Genomic DNA, 16860 nt, shown 5'->3' with positions numbered 1-16860 from the left:
AAATAGCACGTACAGCTGTTCATTTGTCAATCTTTTTGCCTGTATGAAACATCTTAGACTTACTAAAGGATAGGGTCACTTAGAGGGGAAATCCGTCACTTTAAATCATTCTTCTCTAAGCCACTAGGTTAGGTGGGTGCTGCAACAAGCACCCTTCATGGCTGCACGAAGGGATGTTGAGAAAGCTGAGAATTGTAATCCTCTATTTTTTTCTGCGCTGAAAGCAACGAGAGAGTAGATTCACTTCATCCTCGCAGAGAAACGACTGTCCGAAAGCACATTGTTGGTAGCGAAGCGTACCGCTCGGCTCACATGGGGTTCCTGGTCCTGCGCTCCAGCTCTCACCGCTGCTGCCTGCCTGCGCCCACGTGTGTATCGGGGAGTTGTAAAGTGAGTTATGAGAATAAAACAAGGCGGGAAGTCCAGCCTTGATCTTCAGGAGCAACGTTCTCCGGGGCCGGATGCTGAGGTGACGCCCACAGAAGGGCGCCCTAGGCTCGGTGGTAGCGCCGCGAGCCCCGGGTCCTTGCCTTCAGCATCTTCACCTCGCTCCCCTTCCTCCGAAGTTGCGGAGGTGCCGGGAGGAGGAGGGGCTTCGCCTCGGGCGCCCGAGTGATTGGCTGCCCCGGGCCCCTGGCGAGGGCTGTGTGGTGCATCCCGGGTGGAGAGGGGCGGAGCGGCCACTGCTCTAACCACCGCCACAGTCGCAGCCGCCGCAGCCTTGGCCGCCCGGCAAGTAGCTCGGAGCGGCGGCTTCCTGGGTGCCCCGACGCGGGCCGGGGCTCCAGGCTCTGTTCGCTCCGTGCGGAGCCATGCGGGGCAGCCGCGCGTAATCTCCGCGCCTGGGTCGCCGTTGATTCAACCCAGTGCACCGTCCCTCGCCGCAGCCCAGCTTTCCGTGCACGCAACTCCCTCAAGTCTCTGCCGACCCCTCGCAACCATGCCCCGAGGGACTGCGCTCGGGGCCCTTGGGCCACTGCTGCTGCTGCTGCTGCTGCCGTTGCCCCGCGACGCCGAGGGGCGCGGGGAGCGCTCCGACGCCGTCTCGGACTACTCGGCGCTGGAAGCCGAGGAGGGCGCGGAGCAGCAATTGGAGCATTACCACGACCCGTGCAAAGCCGGTAGGTGCCGCCGTCGCTGCCTCCGGGGAAGTCCGGTAGAAGTTTTCCTTTGAAATGCAAATGAGGTGGTGGGCAAGCCCTTGCTGTCGTCTGTGGGGCGGGTCTCCCCTCCCCTCCCCTGCGGTCCCCCAGGCTTCCCGGGAAAACAATGCCCAGAGGAAGTGCTGAAATGCCACTCGGGCTGGGACGTCCTGGCTCCTGGTATGCGGCACGCACGAGGTGGCGGCCGCCGGAGCGTTCCTGAAGCGGGTGCTCGAAGCTGAGAGGGCGCTCAGGGCTGGGGTGAGTGCCTCGGCCGCCTGACAGCCAGGTGGTCAGCACAGGCCACCGCCGGACGCGTTAGGCTAGAGCGGAGGACCAGGGCTGGGCGCAGCGTTCCCAGGCTCCGTTGGAGTCGCTGGCTCTGATTTCACGGCATTTTTAAGTTTCGCGCAAAGTTTCCCAACATCTTGTGGCTGGCTGCTCTTGGGAAGAAAATTTTAAAAAACTAAAAAGCTTCAAGCAGGCAAAAGGAAAGGAGCGCCCAGGGAGAATGTGCACGAAGCAAACTTCCCTGTGGCCCGTCAGTGTGGTCCCGGCCTGGGGGTCGCCCTGGGCTGGCGAAGATGGAAGCTGGCAGGTGCCGTAATCCGGCCAGGAAGCGGCGTCCTGGGATGCGCGGGTCTTTTTGGCGCAAACTGCGGCCGGGGCGCTACAGCTTTTGCTTCCCACGAGCCACCAAGAGGCTCGTGTGTCCTGAGAGGAGCGGCTTCCAAGCCAGAAGAGTGGAGGCGCCAGCCCCAAAAGGGTCCACACGCATGTTCCAAAGAAAGCCTATGGGTATGGGGCGGTTCCCAGCTGAGACAGAGGGGTACTCGCGCTACTGGGAGAGAATGGTGTCTGAGGCCCGCCGAGCTGCTTCTGGCAGGTGGCCAGGCACCTGTCCCCCTACTCCCAGTGGTGTTTACCTCTAGGCGTGGACTGGCCTTTTCACTGAACGGCCTGCCCAGGTGAGCAAACAGAAGGAAAGAGGCTGCCTCCATCCGCAGAAGGGCAGGGTGCTTCTCCCAAGTGGTTAGCCAGGTCTGTGGGAGTGTCGTGGGCCAGAGGCCCAATTACTTCACTCCCTGGAGACCTCTAGTATCCTCAGTTTCTTCATCTCTAAATTGGACACAGTAATTATAAGGGGACTCAGATTTATGAGAAAATTCTCTGCAGATGGAATAATGATGATAGCACTAACTTTATGTTGCCACTGCAGCAGCTGTGGTCTAGGATGGGCATTGGGCAGGTCAGAGCTGGACCTAGGGGATTGTGAGACCTGAGAATCTTTTGAATGTTGAAGATCAAACCAGGCTTGAGGGGTCTAGTCTTAGGGTGTGGAAAGATTCCTTCAGAATACCCACCTATTGTTGTACCTTGTGGGGCTTCTCGTGGAGCTGGTAAGGTGGACAGACTTGGTTCCTGGGTAATTTGAGAGCTTATCAGCAGGCAGTGTGAGCCCTGACTGAGGTATCTCAATTCATCACAGGACCTAGATCATGACAGGGAGAAGAATCTGTAGAGTACTGTAGGAATGATGGCCTTGCTGGGACACTGAGGCTGCAAAAAATGGGATGGGGCCTAAAGAGGGTGGATCAACCATCACTGACACCTGTCAGATCCTTGACTCCACTGGATGTGAGCTGAGGGCTGTAGAAGGCAGTGTGGGCAGCTGTGGTCTGGATGGGGAAGTGATCAGTTTTTTCAGGAATGTATTGAGGACTTCCGGGTGCTGCAAATCCAGGTGAAAGGGCCATACGTCTGTCCGTGAGAGCTCTCAGCTCCTGATTTCAGCCTTGAGGAATAACCCTGAGGTTTGCCTGTTGGGGCCTCATTTTTCTCCAGTAATTTTTGGGAAAATGCTGGTTAACTGGGGCATGCATGTTGAGCGACTTCAGAGACAGGATGAGATGGGCGGGTAGGACTGGAAAGTAGAGGATCTTGGGAGTGTGGTTTGGCGGGCTCCACACATCCTCCATAGCCATCCTTGATCCTCCCAACCCCTCAGCCTCTCCCTGGGCTATGCTGATGTTAAGAGTGGCCAGAAGAGGGCGATGTCAAGGGAGACCTGGGGAAAAGGTCACATTGCAGTCTGTCCGTGCTTCTGGAACAGCCTTCTAGGAGGATAACAAGCAGTTTATCAGTGCACTGAAGTCTCAAGGAAAGGACATGCTTCTCAGCTTGGGGGAACACTGCATTTCCTGGTTACATATTAAGCCAAACCTTTAGGGGCAGTCTCTCATCCTCTTTCAGTCAAACTCCGACTCCATGACTCCTCTAGCCTGAAGCCCTCCACATAGGACTTGCCTCCGGGCTTTGCACCTAAAACACCTCCCACCTGCCCCTTCTGAGTGTGGATTTCCAGAGTGTAGGGAGGAGAGTCCTAGATCTGTTCCTGGCCTCACCAGAGCTGTGTTATCATGGATAAATCCTCTCCTATCTGGGTCTCGGTTGCTCATCTATAGAGTAAAGATGTTGGACTTGTTAAGATTGCAAACCGATAGGTCCAGAGAGCTGATTGTCTTGGTCCACATCAGCCATCTTACCCTGTGCCCACTTCATACCTTGTGGACATTTAAGATGTGCCCTGGTTCCTTCCTACTTAGTGTTCTTTGCTAGGTAGACCATTGCTTCAAGCTCAGTCTCTCAGAGGCTGACCAAATTGGTGTTTTACCATTTCACTTCTTTTACTATTTTTTAAAATGATTTTTACCATTTTACCATTTATAATTTTACCATTTACAAGTTTTACTATTTACTATGCTATTTATAAGCTGTGTGACCTTAAGACACTTTATTTCTCTGTGCCTTAGTATCCTCATTTATAAATGAGGATGATTCCTAAAAACTTGAAAGAACATCTTCATGCTGACCTTCGAAACAAGTTTTAAACTATAAAATTTAAATTTACTAATAAACAATCTATCTGATGCTCTAAAAAGGTATGATTTTAAAATTAGATTATTGCAGAGTGGGAATGAAGCTGTGAAGTCCTCCTGCCCGGGGGTTGGTGAGGTATAGGGAGCTTCCCGGGCATAGTCTCTAACTGGTGATTTATAGCTCTGCCGTTTTGTTTTTCATCTGATATTGTAAGTGCAGCCACGGGTTTGATTGACAGTAAATTACAAGACATCCTCCCAACCACCATTCTTCTGAGAAGGCCCTTTGCCAAGCTGAGGGTTTCCCCTGCCTGCTTGTCCTCATCCATAATTTTTTTAGCTGGATTCAGAGCCAGAAGCCCTGGGTCCTTATCCCTTTTACTCTTTGTGGCCTTGAGCAAGTCACTTCACCTCTGCATGTCTTAGTCTCCTCATCTGCAAAATGGGGATGGGAACAAAACTGCATGCCTTGTAGGGCAGACATGAGGCTAGTTATAGTTGGGTTCCTCAGAGGGCAGAGCCTCAGATCAGGGCTTGCGTATAGGTAGTTTGGGAGCCGATCTCGAGAAGCAGGGTGAAGGAGCAGGGAGAGCGAGACAGGAAGAAATCCAATGAAAGGAGCAGCATCGAGGTGGCTGCTTTAGTCATTGGGGTCTTGTTTTCACAAGGCCTCTGCAGAGCCTCCTTATTTTGGGGGTCACCCAGAGCCCTCTAGGACAGCACTCTTTGGGGCAGCTCTTGCCAGCGCCCTCACATTATCGATGCAAGGCTAGAATGTCAAATTCTGTGAGGTCAGGGGTTCTTGTCTGCTTTGGTCACTGCTCTAAGCCCAGTGCCTGGCGTATTTTGGCACTCATCAATATTTGCTCAATCAGGAAGTGATGATTTTGACCCATGTGGACTGGGTTCATGGCTGAAAGAACCCCTGAGCTCACTGTCAGCCTGGAAAGTGAAGCAGCCCTGGCCCGCGGGCTGCAGTCATCCCAAGAGTGCTCAGGGTAGAGTTGGGGGGATCATGGACTCTTGAATGTGCTCCCTGGGACTCCTTCCTTCATGGCAGGGGCAGGCATGTTGGACTCTTAAGCACAGATTTGAGGTTCCTGCGGTACCTCCCGGAAGCCTGCCTCCCATCTCTCTGGCACCTCTTCTCCCCCATCAGACTCCCACCCCTGTGGCCCACACCCAGGTGACAGTGGCTGGCATTTTTACAACTTTGCTGATGGGCAGATGCTGATTCAATGCAGTCAAAATATTTCAGGGCTGTATTGAGACAAAATATTTTATCTTTCCTGCTTCTCCAGGCGGGAGCAGCATCTAGTCCACCTTTATCTCCAATATTTCTGAAGTACACTGGGACAGGGCCTGAGGTGGTTAAGAGCACGGGCTTTGAAACTTGACAGACCTGGATTCAAAATCTACCTCCCATGCAAGGCTATTTGAGTAAGTTACCTAACCTCTCTGAGCCTCAGTTTCCTACTTGAAAAGAACTACTAATATTCACTTTTCAGGGTTGCTATGAGGATTAAATGATACATTGTATGTCAGATGCTTAGCATGCAACAAGTATTCAGTGACTGATAGGTACATTATGAGAACACAGAACAGGTGCTCACAAGTACTTCTTGAACTCTTGCTGAAATGCTGTAGAGGCATTTGAATTTTTGTAATAAATGAACAGTTGATTTCATGTCATGTAGTTAAGGATTCTTTTTTTTAAATTTAATTAATTAATTAATTAATTTTTAACATTTCATTTTTTAATTTCTCCCCCTGCCCCCTCCTCTCTTGTCACCACTAGTCCTTTGTTAGTTAGGAATTCTTGAATTCAAACTTGATAATTATTGGTAAACAGGGTCCCGAAAGTAAGTGAAGGGTGAGTTTTATGGTTTGTGAGTTATATATAGCTCAATAAATATTACCAAAAAAAAAAAAAAAAAAGCAAGTGAAGATGAGGACAGGCCAGGGCAGAGTTGTAGAAGGAGATGCACAGAACCTAGAGGTCTCAACTCTTGTCAGGACTCATGCTGGGGCAGGCAGCATGTGGGAGAGGGGAGGCCTGGAAGGGGCCGAGTGATAGTGAGAACACTACCGCACTGATCTTTGACCCAGTCCCTGGAATAGACATGAGGCTGGGCTGATTCTCAATTTGCATGTGGAGAACCTGAGCATCATGCCGACACTTTCTGCCTGGCATTGATGCTCCTTGGACGTTCGATGCCATCTCTGTAGACAGAGCTCAAGTTCTGCAGACAGAAGAGCCCTCAGCAGTGTTGTCCAAGGTAGGTTCCCCCCTCCGACATCAGTGGAACCTATTTTTTTTTTCCCACCAGTTGTGTAGCAGTCAGTGTTTCACACCCTCTCCCAGGGTTGTGTGTGGGGAGAGTACCCTTTAATCCTCTGTCCAGCACATTGAGGAGAGGAAGGATGGGGTAGTAGCTGTGCCACAGAGCCACCCATAACAGCCCTAGATCTGTATGCTCCTTGGATATGCAGGGCTGTGCACTGGGTGCTGGAAATCTAAGTGCCAACCATACCTCAGCCCTTTTTCTGGGAGCTTCCAGCTCAGGGTGTGGCTTCCTCAGTAGGAAGAAGCTCCTGATGGCAGCTGAGTGTAAACAGGTCAGCAGGTCATCTCATCTGGCACCTCCTGTGGTCAGTTCTTGACCTTCCGTGTATTGCTGCTTCTCCAACCACTCTCACAGAACTCACCGTCATGGACCACAGTTGTTGTTTGAGTGCCCATTGGTTCCAGACCTAAGCTTTGGAGTCAGGCCAACTTAGGTTTTCCTTCTCAGCTCTGTCACTTACTTGCTATGAAACTGTGAGCAATCCTTCAGCCTTTAAAGCCTGTTTCCTTGTATAAATAATGCAGTTAATAGAAACTCCTATTTCACAGGCTGTTGTTCTAGGAAAGGCACTCGATAATGTACTAATCACTCAATAAATGTGAACCTATTGCCGTAATTTTCTGGCTCCTGAAGAATCTGTCATGTGCAAAAAGTGTGTGATTTAGACGAAATCACATGCACAGCACCACTTTTCAGTCCTGTAAGAGAGTCTAGGGGCTGAGCAAACTCTAGAGGCAAATCGCCAGGGTTCATATTCCTGGCTCTGCCACTTAGTGGCTGTGGGACCTGCTTAAACTATCTGGATCTCAGTTTCCTCATCTACAAAATGTGGCAACCAATACCTGCCACAGAGGGTTACGATGAGATTAAATGAGTGAATACAGACAAAACATTTAGAATAGTGCCTGGAACATGCTAAACAGTCAGTAAATACTATCGTTTTCATTATTATCATTCATCCCACAGAAATCCAACAAAGTTTCCAAGTGGCAGGAAACCAAGTATCTGAACAACTGAAGCCTGATGATGTTTTCAGTTTTATGTTTCCCAATGACACTGATGCCGATAGCTTCTCTATGTCCAGAGACCTTGGTCTAAAAACAAGTTTGTCATGAATCTTACTGGTTTCCTTGAGATTAGGATGGGAGGGAGGTGCAGGGGCAAGTTCCCTGCCCTGCAGACCAATCAGGTGTCTGGGCCAGCTGGTCCCTAAATAATGTCATTCATTTCATTTTAACATCGTTTTGTTATAACATTGGTAAGATACTGTAGAACTCTTGTTTATATCAATTAGCCTTTGGTAAAATTGGTTTCATTATATGTTGTTTCACCGCAGTTCCAAGAACCTATTAATGACATTAAGCGTGGACTTACTGTGTTTGGGGATGTGTGAATGGAGTTGAGCCCAAGTCTCCATTCAGCCCACAGCCCCTCCCAGACACTCATATTTCCAAAGCTGCATTCCTGTGGCCTCCAGATTCCAAGCAGACATAAGCAGGATTGGGGGCCACATCACATTCGATGGTGATACCCATCTTTTTGCCACGGAGACATAGCCAAGCAATCTGAATAGAGACTATAACTCTGCCGGTTCTCAGACCTTTGCCTGTCAACCCGCGCTATGTTTTCAAGAGGAAGGACAATGATGCTAATTCTCACAATGGTTACAGCTTTGCCTTAGAGCTTTGGGCAACACCTGATGGTTTACAAAGCTCTTTTTCTTTTATTTCCCCCAGTGGTCTCTCAGCCAGGAGATGGTCCAGGCTCCTGTGGTTTTGCAGGCATTGCAGGATGTGGTCTGCGTGCTCGCCCAGAGAGGCTAGGCTGGGACCCACACAGGACACTGAACTTGTAATTAATGGAACAGGTTTCTCAAACTCCTGTTCTCCTCTCTTAGCACATGGCCTCTCTGACTCTGGAACTGCTCCCTTCTCCTGGCTGTCTCCACACACAGTGAACAGGCATCTCCATGCTGGCCTGTCTGAAGGTCATGTTTGTGCATTTGGTCCCCACAGCACCATCACCCAACCTTCTCTCTACCTTTTTCTCTATCCTTTGGCTAGGAATCCAACAAGAATGAGTCAGTTTTGGCTTTCAAAGTACTCTTAGTCCCAATGCATAGGGAAGAATAAATGAGTAATTCAAGGTGTTGAAATGCACCTGTCCCCCTCTCTATTTCTCCATCCCTTTTTCAGAAGGCCTGGGGCAGTGCATGGGTGTCAGGTCAGTTGGGGATGGTGGGTCCAGCCATCTCCCAGAGGAAGAGGACTTAGATGGCTGATGTTTCCCAAGGGGGCTGTGGGTGAATGGCAGCTGGGGTGATAGAGCAGAAGCAGTGAAACATCTTGTTTGAGAGACTGTTTTTGGCATCAGGCAGCCTGTGACTTAACGCCTGCCTGTGCCCTTACCACTTGTGTGGCTTTAACTAAGTTTTTTAACCTCTCTGAGCCTCATTTTCCTCATTTGGAATATGAGGATTATATTAAAACCCATCAAATAAATAGGTTTGTTTGAGGATGAACTGAGGCAGTGAACACGAAGTATTTATAAAGCCGTCATTAATTGCTAGTTCTTCTCCTTACTATTACTCCTATTATTGTTCTCCATTAAGAATTTCCCTATAAGTGACAATCTCTCAAGGGCCTGTGCATGCTTATCTCTCCCTCTCAGGACTGCAGAGAGTTCTCTTGGGATCTGTAGCTTGTGGCAAATAACAATTTATTGCTCTACCACTCCTTCGCTCTCATCCATGAAGCAGGGAGAGGATGACATATAAACCAAACAGACCTGCATATAAGCAGGTTTCTCATGATATCCTCTTAGCCTGCTCATAATACAGTTCTGCCTGGATGCAAACATAGCAACAGGAGCCCAGCTTTTCCTGCTGATTGGTTACAGACCTATCTGGGATCACGCCACCCTCTAACCACTTCTGTCAATTACCAATAAATATTCTCAAGCTCGCCTGCACAAGCACTTGAGTGTTGATGTTCACCCCGAGTCTTTGCCCGCTCCGCCATCTGGGCCACTTATCTCCTGGTTCATCCTGCAATTTTCACCGAGCCTCCTTCCCTTCCTCCCACCTGGGTTACTGGCCTTGAGTCGATGTGAGTCTTGTGTGAGCCAGTTTCCCACAGGAGCAGGAGGCCTTTCTCCTTAATTCTTTTTCATATCTCTGGGTCAGTTCTTCTCCCCGCTGAGCCGGCACTGGTTTCCTATTCTCTCTCCAGGCTCAGAGTCTGCTGTAGTTCCCTGAGGGGTGGGCTGTGTGGTGGCAGGTCCCTAGTAGTGTCAGAGACCACCCAGGTGCTCCAACCAGAAGCCCTGGCGCCATCATGGACACCTGTCTCCCCCTCCTGCTCATGCAGTCCAACCCAAGTCCTGCCAGCGCTGTTTCTAAAATGGAGCCCGTTCACTTCTCTCGATCTTCACTGCCGTCATTTGACCCAAGCCCCCACCAGCTCCTCTGTGGACTTCTGCTACAAGGCCTGACCCTGTCTCCCCATAGCCCCTCTTGCTTCCCGCAGTCTGTTTTGCATGTTGCAGGCAAGAGTGAGCTTTTTGAGACTCACACCTGATCATGTTTACTAAATCAAACCCTCTTTGGACCCATTAATGACTTCTCGTTGCAGTCGGGATGAGAGCAGTCGCAGACCCTGTCCCTCCTACTCAACCAGCCTTCTCCCCTTCCCTGCCATGCTCCGCCTCCCTCAGATTCTTCCTCCTGCCTGGAAAGGCCTTGGGCAAACTCTGGCTCATCCTCTAGGACTCCGCTTACATGTTCTTTCCCCCTGAGGCCTTCCCAGGCTCTGATCTCAATCAGGCCCCTTCTCTGAAATCTCTCATCACCTTTCTTTCCCAGCATGGCATTTTTTATAGTCCATCACTAGGTAGAGTCATTGGTGTGATTATTTGCTCAGTGTCTATCTCCACATTAGACAACGAGCTCCAAGGGATAGAAACCAGACTCATTTGGTTTCCTAGTCTCTAGCACAGCGCCTGGCAGACGGTGGGTGCTCAGACAATATTTGTCAAGTAGATAATTGAGCAAATGAGATTCCGTAGGGATTCAGAAAAAGGTAGCAATCCCTGTAAGACAATCAAGGTAGGCTTCCTGAGCTTGGCCTGGAAGGATGAATGGCATGAGCAGAAGATCAAATGCATTTCCGGTGGAATAAGCTTTGTGATTCAAGGTGAGGCAGCAGGACTGCTTGTGATGTGTCTGAAGCTGGGAGATTATTCTGGTTTACTTTGCAGAATAGTAATGACAAGATTGAAAGAAGCTTGGAAAAGTGCATGTCAAGCTGAGACATTTGAAATGCCCATTAGGAAATGGGGAGCTCTTGATGTTTTTTGAGCAGAGGACTATTAGAGTGAAGACCTATGATGCTTAGTGTCTATAGAAGGAGGAAGTAGGAGGAACACCAGGAGTTCTAGGCCCTGGGAGCATGAGGGCCAGACTTGGGCCATGGACTTGGGAATGGAAAGGAAAGGAAGATGGGAGAGAGATCATAGCTCTGTGTGTGGGAGAGTTCTCAAGCTGAGCTGTGCCTCAGTCATAGTTGAAACATGAATGAGTTGATCAAGGCATGCTCAGCAAGCATGGGTTGCCCTTGAGATGGACAGGAAAAGGAGATTTTTTTAAAAAAACATACAACAGTTTTTAAAATTACGCAGATAATAATACCTATTAGAGAGCATTTAGAAAATGTAGAGTACAAGAGTAAAAATTTCTGGTAATTTCATTGCCTAGAAGTAATTGTTAACATTTGTCGTGTATTCTTCTCAAATTTTTCTGCGCATGTTGACATATATATTTTTTAAAATGCTGTACATACCACTTTGAACCTGCTTGTATTTCACTTCCACTTAGTACCATGAACCTCTTTCTATGACAATAAAGTTGGTTATATAATAAATGTACTTGTATAACATCAATTTTAATTCTTTTGTACATCGTTGTATAGAAGCACCATAATGTATTTAATCTTCTGTTGTTGGACATATAGATTTTCCCCCAAACTCTTTCTTTTTATTTTATAAACAATGATGCTGAAGTCATCCTTCTTGCTAGATTCTTATGTACATTTTAAATTATTTCTTTAGAAAAATTTCCTACATGCAGAAGTGCTAGGTCAAAAGTATAGATGATTTTAGGGCTTCTGATTCTTCTTTTCAAATTGCTCTTCGAAACTTTTTTACTCCTTTCTACTCCCATTAAGATTAATATTTTATATTCTAGTTTTTTAAATATTTGCTGGTTTGATAAGTGAAAAATATTTGCTATTTCTTCAGTTTGCATTTTCATCGTAATCGTATTTTTTTTTTCAAATGATTTCGAGCTTTTAAAAATATATTATGACCATTTGTATTTCTTTTGTTGTCTATGTGCTTTTCTCCTTCTGTTCGTGCCTTTCTTTCTAATTAGATGTTCATTTTTTAACCTTTTTTTAGGTACTCTTAAATATTAAGAACTTCAACCTTTTATCTGATTTTGTCACAAATAAATTTTGGAGAGAAGACTTTTAAAAAGCAGAAAGCTTATTCTGTACCATATTATTCACTTTTACCATGGAGATGATTGCATGGCTGTTTCAGTTAAGCTTAGGTTAAATTGCTAGTAATGGACCCAAGTTAATTGGCTGTGTCCATTAAGGTCCAGTTGAGAGACTGAAACCACACCAGTAATTTGAAAATTTAATATAAAAGATTATTACCTAGCAAAAGAGGATTGCCTATTAAAGGAGGTAGGAGAACCCTAATGAAAACAGAAATAGCAGACACAGGGAACAAGTACTAGGAAAGGGATAAACTTGGAAGAGGCCACCCGGTGCCCCACAATCCCAACCAGGCTAAAATTCTAACTCCACAGGAGATGGTGTGGCTGTGGCCCACTGGAGGTTGGAGAAGTTTGCCGAGACAGTGCAGGAAAAAGGCTGATGAGCTGGGAATTGCCCATTGAAATACTGGCAAAACTCCGAGGGGCGGGCACCAGTGGTTCTCCTAAACACTGCTGGCAGCCACTCCACAGGAATGAGAAAGATGAGACCGCTGAAGGAGAAACTCCTCCAGGGTCCAGTTCCAGTATTACAAAGCATGGCAAAGAGATTTAGAGCTGAAAGGCAATATAATGGTAGCTGGAACATTGGCTTCAATAAACTAGAAGTTTCTGTCTTTCTTACATCAAAGTCTGAAAGTCTTCAATCCAGGGTCCATATGGCAGTTCTGTTCCAGGAAGTCCTCCAGGATCCAATCCCCTTCCAAGGGCCCTAGGTTGAGGCCCTTGTCCTTGTGGTCCAAGATAATAGCCAGAGCTCAAAACGTCACGAACATGGTCTGGACATGGAAGGCACGGAAAAGAAAAGAAGATTCACAGGAGATGCCATTTGCCACTTCTGCTGTCATCTCTTTGGCCAGGACTTAGTCATATGGCTATAGATAGCTACAAGGGAGTCCGGGACATTTTTCTTCTGGAAGACCTGCAACTGGAACTGAAAATCAGAGTTTCTATTATTATGGAAGAAGGGAGAAAAGGTAGTGGTGGACAATATGCAATCTCTGCCACAACAGGCTAAACTTGCTAAACCTTTATGAAGAAAAGTTAGTCAAACTGGTGACAGGCCCATTATTATTAGTGAACATTAACTGATACACAAAGTAAGGTTTTAGAGTAAAATTTTGTAGAATATTGAAGGAACCCTTGAGATTATTTATTGTATGTTTTTCATATTTCGTGTGAGAACCCTGAGGGTCTTGGAGGGGCAGTGATTTGTCCAAGGTCACATGGATAGCTGCTGGCCTGGTTGGAGGTAGGTCCAGGTCTCCTTTACTCTCCACTCCCTACACTAGTTAGGGTCTCCAGTGGGCCTTTGTCTTCAGAATGAGTCCTGCAGAATTGCACTGGTAACTTACGGCTCCAGGAGACGCTCTCCCGCAGTGGAGATATTAGGGCTTATGAGATGTGCCTGGTCCTGGAATGAGGCATATAAGATGCCAAATTAAAGTCCAAATAGCTTCTGGCCTTTCAGACTTAAACTGCACCGTTCTCGCCATCACCGAGTGGAGGCCACGTGAGCTCAGGCTGTGGGAATACAGCCGGTGTGAGATGGCAATGAGTCATATTCTGTGGGAATTAAGCAGTGGAAAGTGTCATCTTAAGCCGAAGTAGCCATTCGCTTTACTAGTCAGAATCCCATCTTTCTATTTAGCTATGAAAATAATGGAAGGACATTCTTAGAACAGCTATTTGAGCCAGGGTCCCAGTGGGAAACAGACTTTACTCCAGATATTTGAGGTGAAGAGACCTTAATGAAGGGACTACTTACAGAGGAAGGGTTAAGGGAACGAAGAGACTAGCAAGCCACCACTATGGCTGAAGGAACAGGCAAGGGAGCAGTTTAAAGGAGCCGGAACCGTGCAGGAGGGGCAGTGGGGGAGGGATGGGACTACTACCAGAGACAGCACCAGAGCAGGGAAGAAATGCTTGCGTCTGTTTCTCCCCTTTTCTCTGATCTGCCAGGGTCTCCTCCAGCTTGAATGCAATCGGAAGCCAGAGGGCAGGAGGAAGTGGAAGGTGCAGTCTACAGGATCAGTCTTCCTGGGCGCAGAGCAGGGTGGAGAGGGTGGAGAGTAAGTATAAAAAGAATAACTTTAGTCATAGCTTAGGCCTTGCTGCAGATACTCATTTACATGGACAAAAACATTTTTAGTATCTGTAAAACATACATTTGTAAATGACCAATATGCAGCACCTATGATGCCAGTGGAGGACATGACTAATCATGGCTCTCTTTCCTATGGGTCTAAGAAGTCACCTCACAGTGCTCACAGAAACATCACCAACTGACTGGGGTTGGCATCTGAAATGAAACTTTTTGGAGTTATAAAACTTAAATAGCCTCGCAGTTTGGCCTACCTGCTCATGACAATTTGGTGGATAATCTTTTTTTCCTGGGAAATTAGCTGAGCAGGTATTTCTTAAGCCACGTGAGTCTTGCTTGGAAAGTGAAGCTGTGACATGGCTCTGAAATGTATTGGTGCAACCGTATTGTGATATAGATGAAGAGGCATATAGATATCTGCCTTGAGCAAGGTGGCTACCAGCCCAGGCACCAGCCAGACTCTCTTGGCTCATCTGTAAAATAGGATGATCCAGCCAAGGTAGAAGGCAGGTCTGGATTTTCTTGAGGGAGAATCAGCTTTCAGAGCTGAGTTGCTGTGTCATACCCACCCGTCTGTGTGTGGTGCTCTCCTAGGTCCTGATTGACCCATGGCTTCTCCGATCCTTTTATGTTTCTGGTGTGTACGTTTGGGCCCTTGAGTTTAGGCTTTACGTCACTTTGAATAGAAGCCCTTAGCTGGAATAAATGGGCAATGGGTTATGGACATTGCCAGCATGGCGTAGGGCATAAATGGCAAGTAGATCCCAACTGATCAGCCATTTCTATCCATTTGTGCTGACCCTCTGTAGCATGGTGTTGAGATGGATTTGGAGACTGTGTCTAGGTTCAGTGGACGAGAGGGCCATGATCAATTGGGGATATCTGCCATGGGAGAGAGAGAGTAGGGCAGAGCCATGGTTGTTTCATATTTACCATCCTTCCGTAGGGGAAGAGCACTGGTTTAGAGTCAGCAGACATGGCTTCTCGATGCAATATTTTGAGGAAGTCATTTAACCTTCTTGGACCTCAGTTTCCTCGTATGGAAAACAAGAACATTGCTTAGATAACTTTTAAACTCTGTCCATCTTAGAAATTCCATGATTCGAACTAGTTTTTTAAAGTCTTCAATGTAAAACATGCAATACATCTATTTGATCCAATTAAAATATTTCCGATGCCCTACTTCGCTCTGCCATATGCTTGAGTAACTAGCTGTCTATCCCTTGCAAAGGCCATTTCCCCAGGCTGGAGCAGCTGGGGACCTTGGAGACAGGAGGCCTCCCATACTAAACAGAGCCTCCTCTTTAATTTCAACCAAAAGATTCAGGAGACATGATTCACATCTCGCTCCGTTTCCTCTCCTCTGTCCTCCGCGAGCCTGAACCTCTCCCTTCCTGCTCTGCAAATGCGCCTGAATGCGGAGTTCTGAAATTTAGGTTCATGGTTTCAAAGTTCATGGTCCTGAGAATAAACAAAAAAACTATTGTGGTTGCATAGAGCTGTGGACCCCATTAACACTGCCCCATGAATATTTATAGTGTGAAACTACAAAGGAACATAGAGGCCATATTGTATTTCCTAGAACTTTCTTTCCATGGGGTCCTTTCTCTGTGGGTCACTTTAATGTAAGCTTTGCTTATTTAGTTGCACACTTTAAGCCGATTAACTTTTTACTAAAAAAAAAACCCTCCCTGTTTGTTTGTACATACACTCCCTTAACAAAGATTCACAGAAAACTGCTTTAAACCTGTTAAATCCCTCTGCTGGAAACTCGAAGTGAACTAAATGTGTCTCTGGGTAGGATTTCCCTGTAGCTCTCCCTGCCTCTGGCCCCTCCACCCCACCTCAGCCTGTTTCCTGAGAGGAATTCCAATGGTTTGAATGCTCCATATTTAGTTTCTTCAATAATCTCGGCTTATCTCTAGGTGACCATCTCATGGAACATTAGCGAGGTCCTTCCTGAGTGGCTTATTATTGGGGTGGACAGACAGCAGGCCCTGGATGGATACCCTATACTTCTCTAACAGAAATTGCTCTTAAATCAAACGTTAGAGCTGGAGGGACCTCAGACACCATGGACTCCGCTGGTCTCCAAACTTCAGTGTTCGTGAGTCACCTGAGCAGGGGGATGGGGTTTGAATTTACCATGAATATTCCTGGGCCCTGTCCCCAGAGATTCTCATTTCATAGATCTGGGTGGGGGCTTGGGGATCTTCATATCAACACTCTCCTTAGACACTTCTAATGCAAGGATTTGTGTACCATGCCCTGAGAAACCCTGAGCTGGTTCAGCTGTCTCATTGAATGGGTGAAGAAAATGCCTCCAAACAGAAGTTACTTGCCCAGTGTCACACACAGCATCTAAGCTTCCTCTTCCCCAGTCCAGACCATGCCTGTGATTCCATACTGCTTTAGTTTGGGCCTTTTTCATTCTGGAAGCAGCTCTTTTGTGGAACAATTGTGATTAGGTCCATAAGTGAGAAGTTGATTGAAAAATAAAGCACCTGCAAGCCCAAGCTGCAAATGTAGATATGAAAATCTGGAGGCGGCCTGACTGGTGGAGGTGAGATGAGGTGCATACCTGCTGGAGGTCTCTCCCTGGGATAAATTCAGGTCTCTGTTGGTTTTGGAGTGAGCCCAGAGGCAGGGCAGGGCCTGTGGCCAGGAAGGATTGGAAAAGTCAGAAGGGTGAGCAGTCTCATCCTCTTGATCCCTGGGTGCCAGAAATCAGACTCTCGGGAAGGGTGGGGTTGGTGACAAAGCAGCATAGTCAAAGGGGTTTCTCTCAGATTGGCTGGACTTCTGCCTGGCTCACAGACTCCCCAGCTCT

At 47.5% G+C, this 16860-nt stretch overlaps 1 protein-coding gene across 1 annotated transcript in view; it reads left to right on the top strand.

Moving 5' to 3' along the window:
• The first annotated feature begins 477 nt into the window (after positions 1 to 477).
• The window catches only part of TLL2 (tolloid like 2), a 127410-nt gene continuing 111027 nt past the window's right edge, over positions 478 to 16860 (top strand). The window contains exon 1 of the mRNA XM_011374039.2: positions 478 to 1121. Coding sequence (XP_011372341.1) covers positions 941 to 1121 — 181 coding nt within the window. The 5' untranslated portion in view covers positions 478 to 940. The remainder of the gene's footprint in view (positions 1122 to 16860) is intronic.

This window comes from Pteropus vampyrus, unplaced genomic scaffold (genome assembly GCF_000151845.1).
Source record: "Pteropus vampyrus isolate Shadow unplaced genomic scaffold, Pvam_2.0 Scaffold238, whole genome shotgun sequence".
Classification (NCBI taxonomy): Eukaryota; Metazoa; Chordata; class Mammalia; order Chiroptera; family Pteropodidae; genus Pteropus; species Pteropus vampyrus.
Note: the sequence above shows the minus strand (reverse complement) of the source record. Positions and strands in the feature narration are given on the sequence as shown.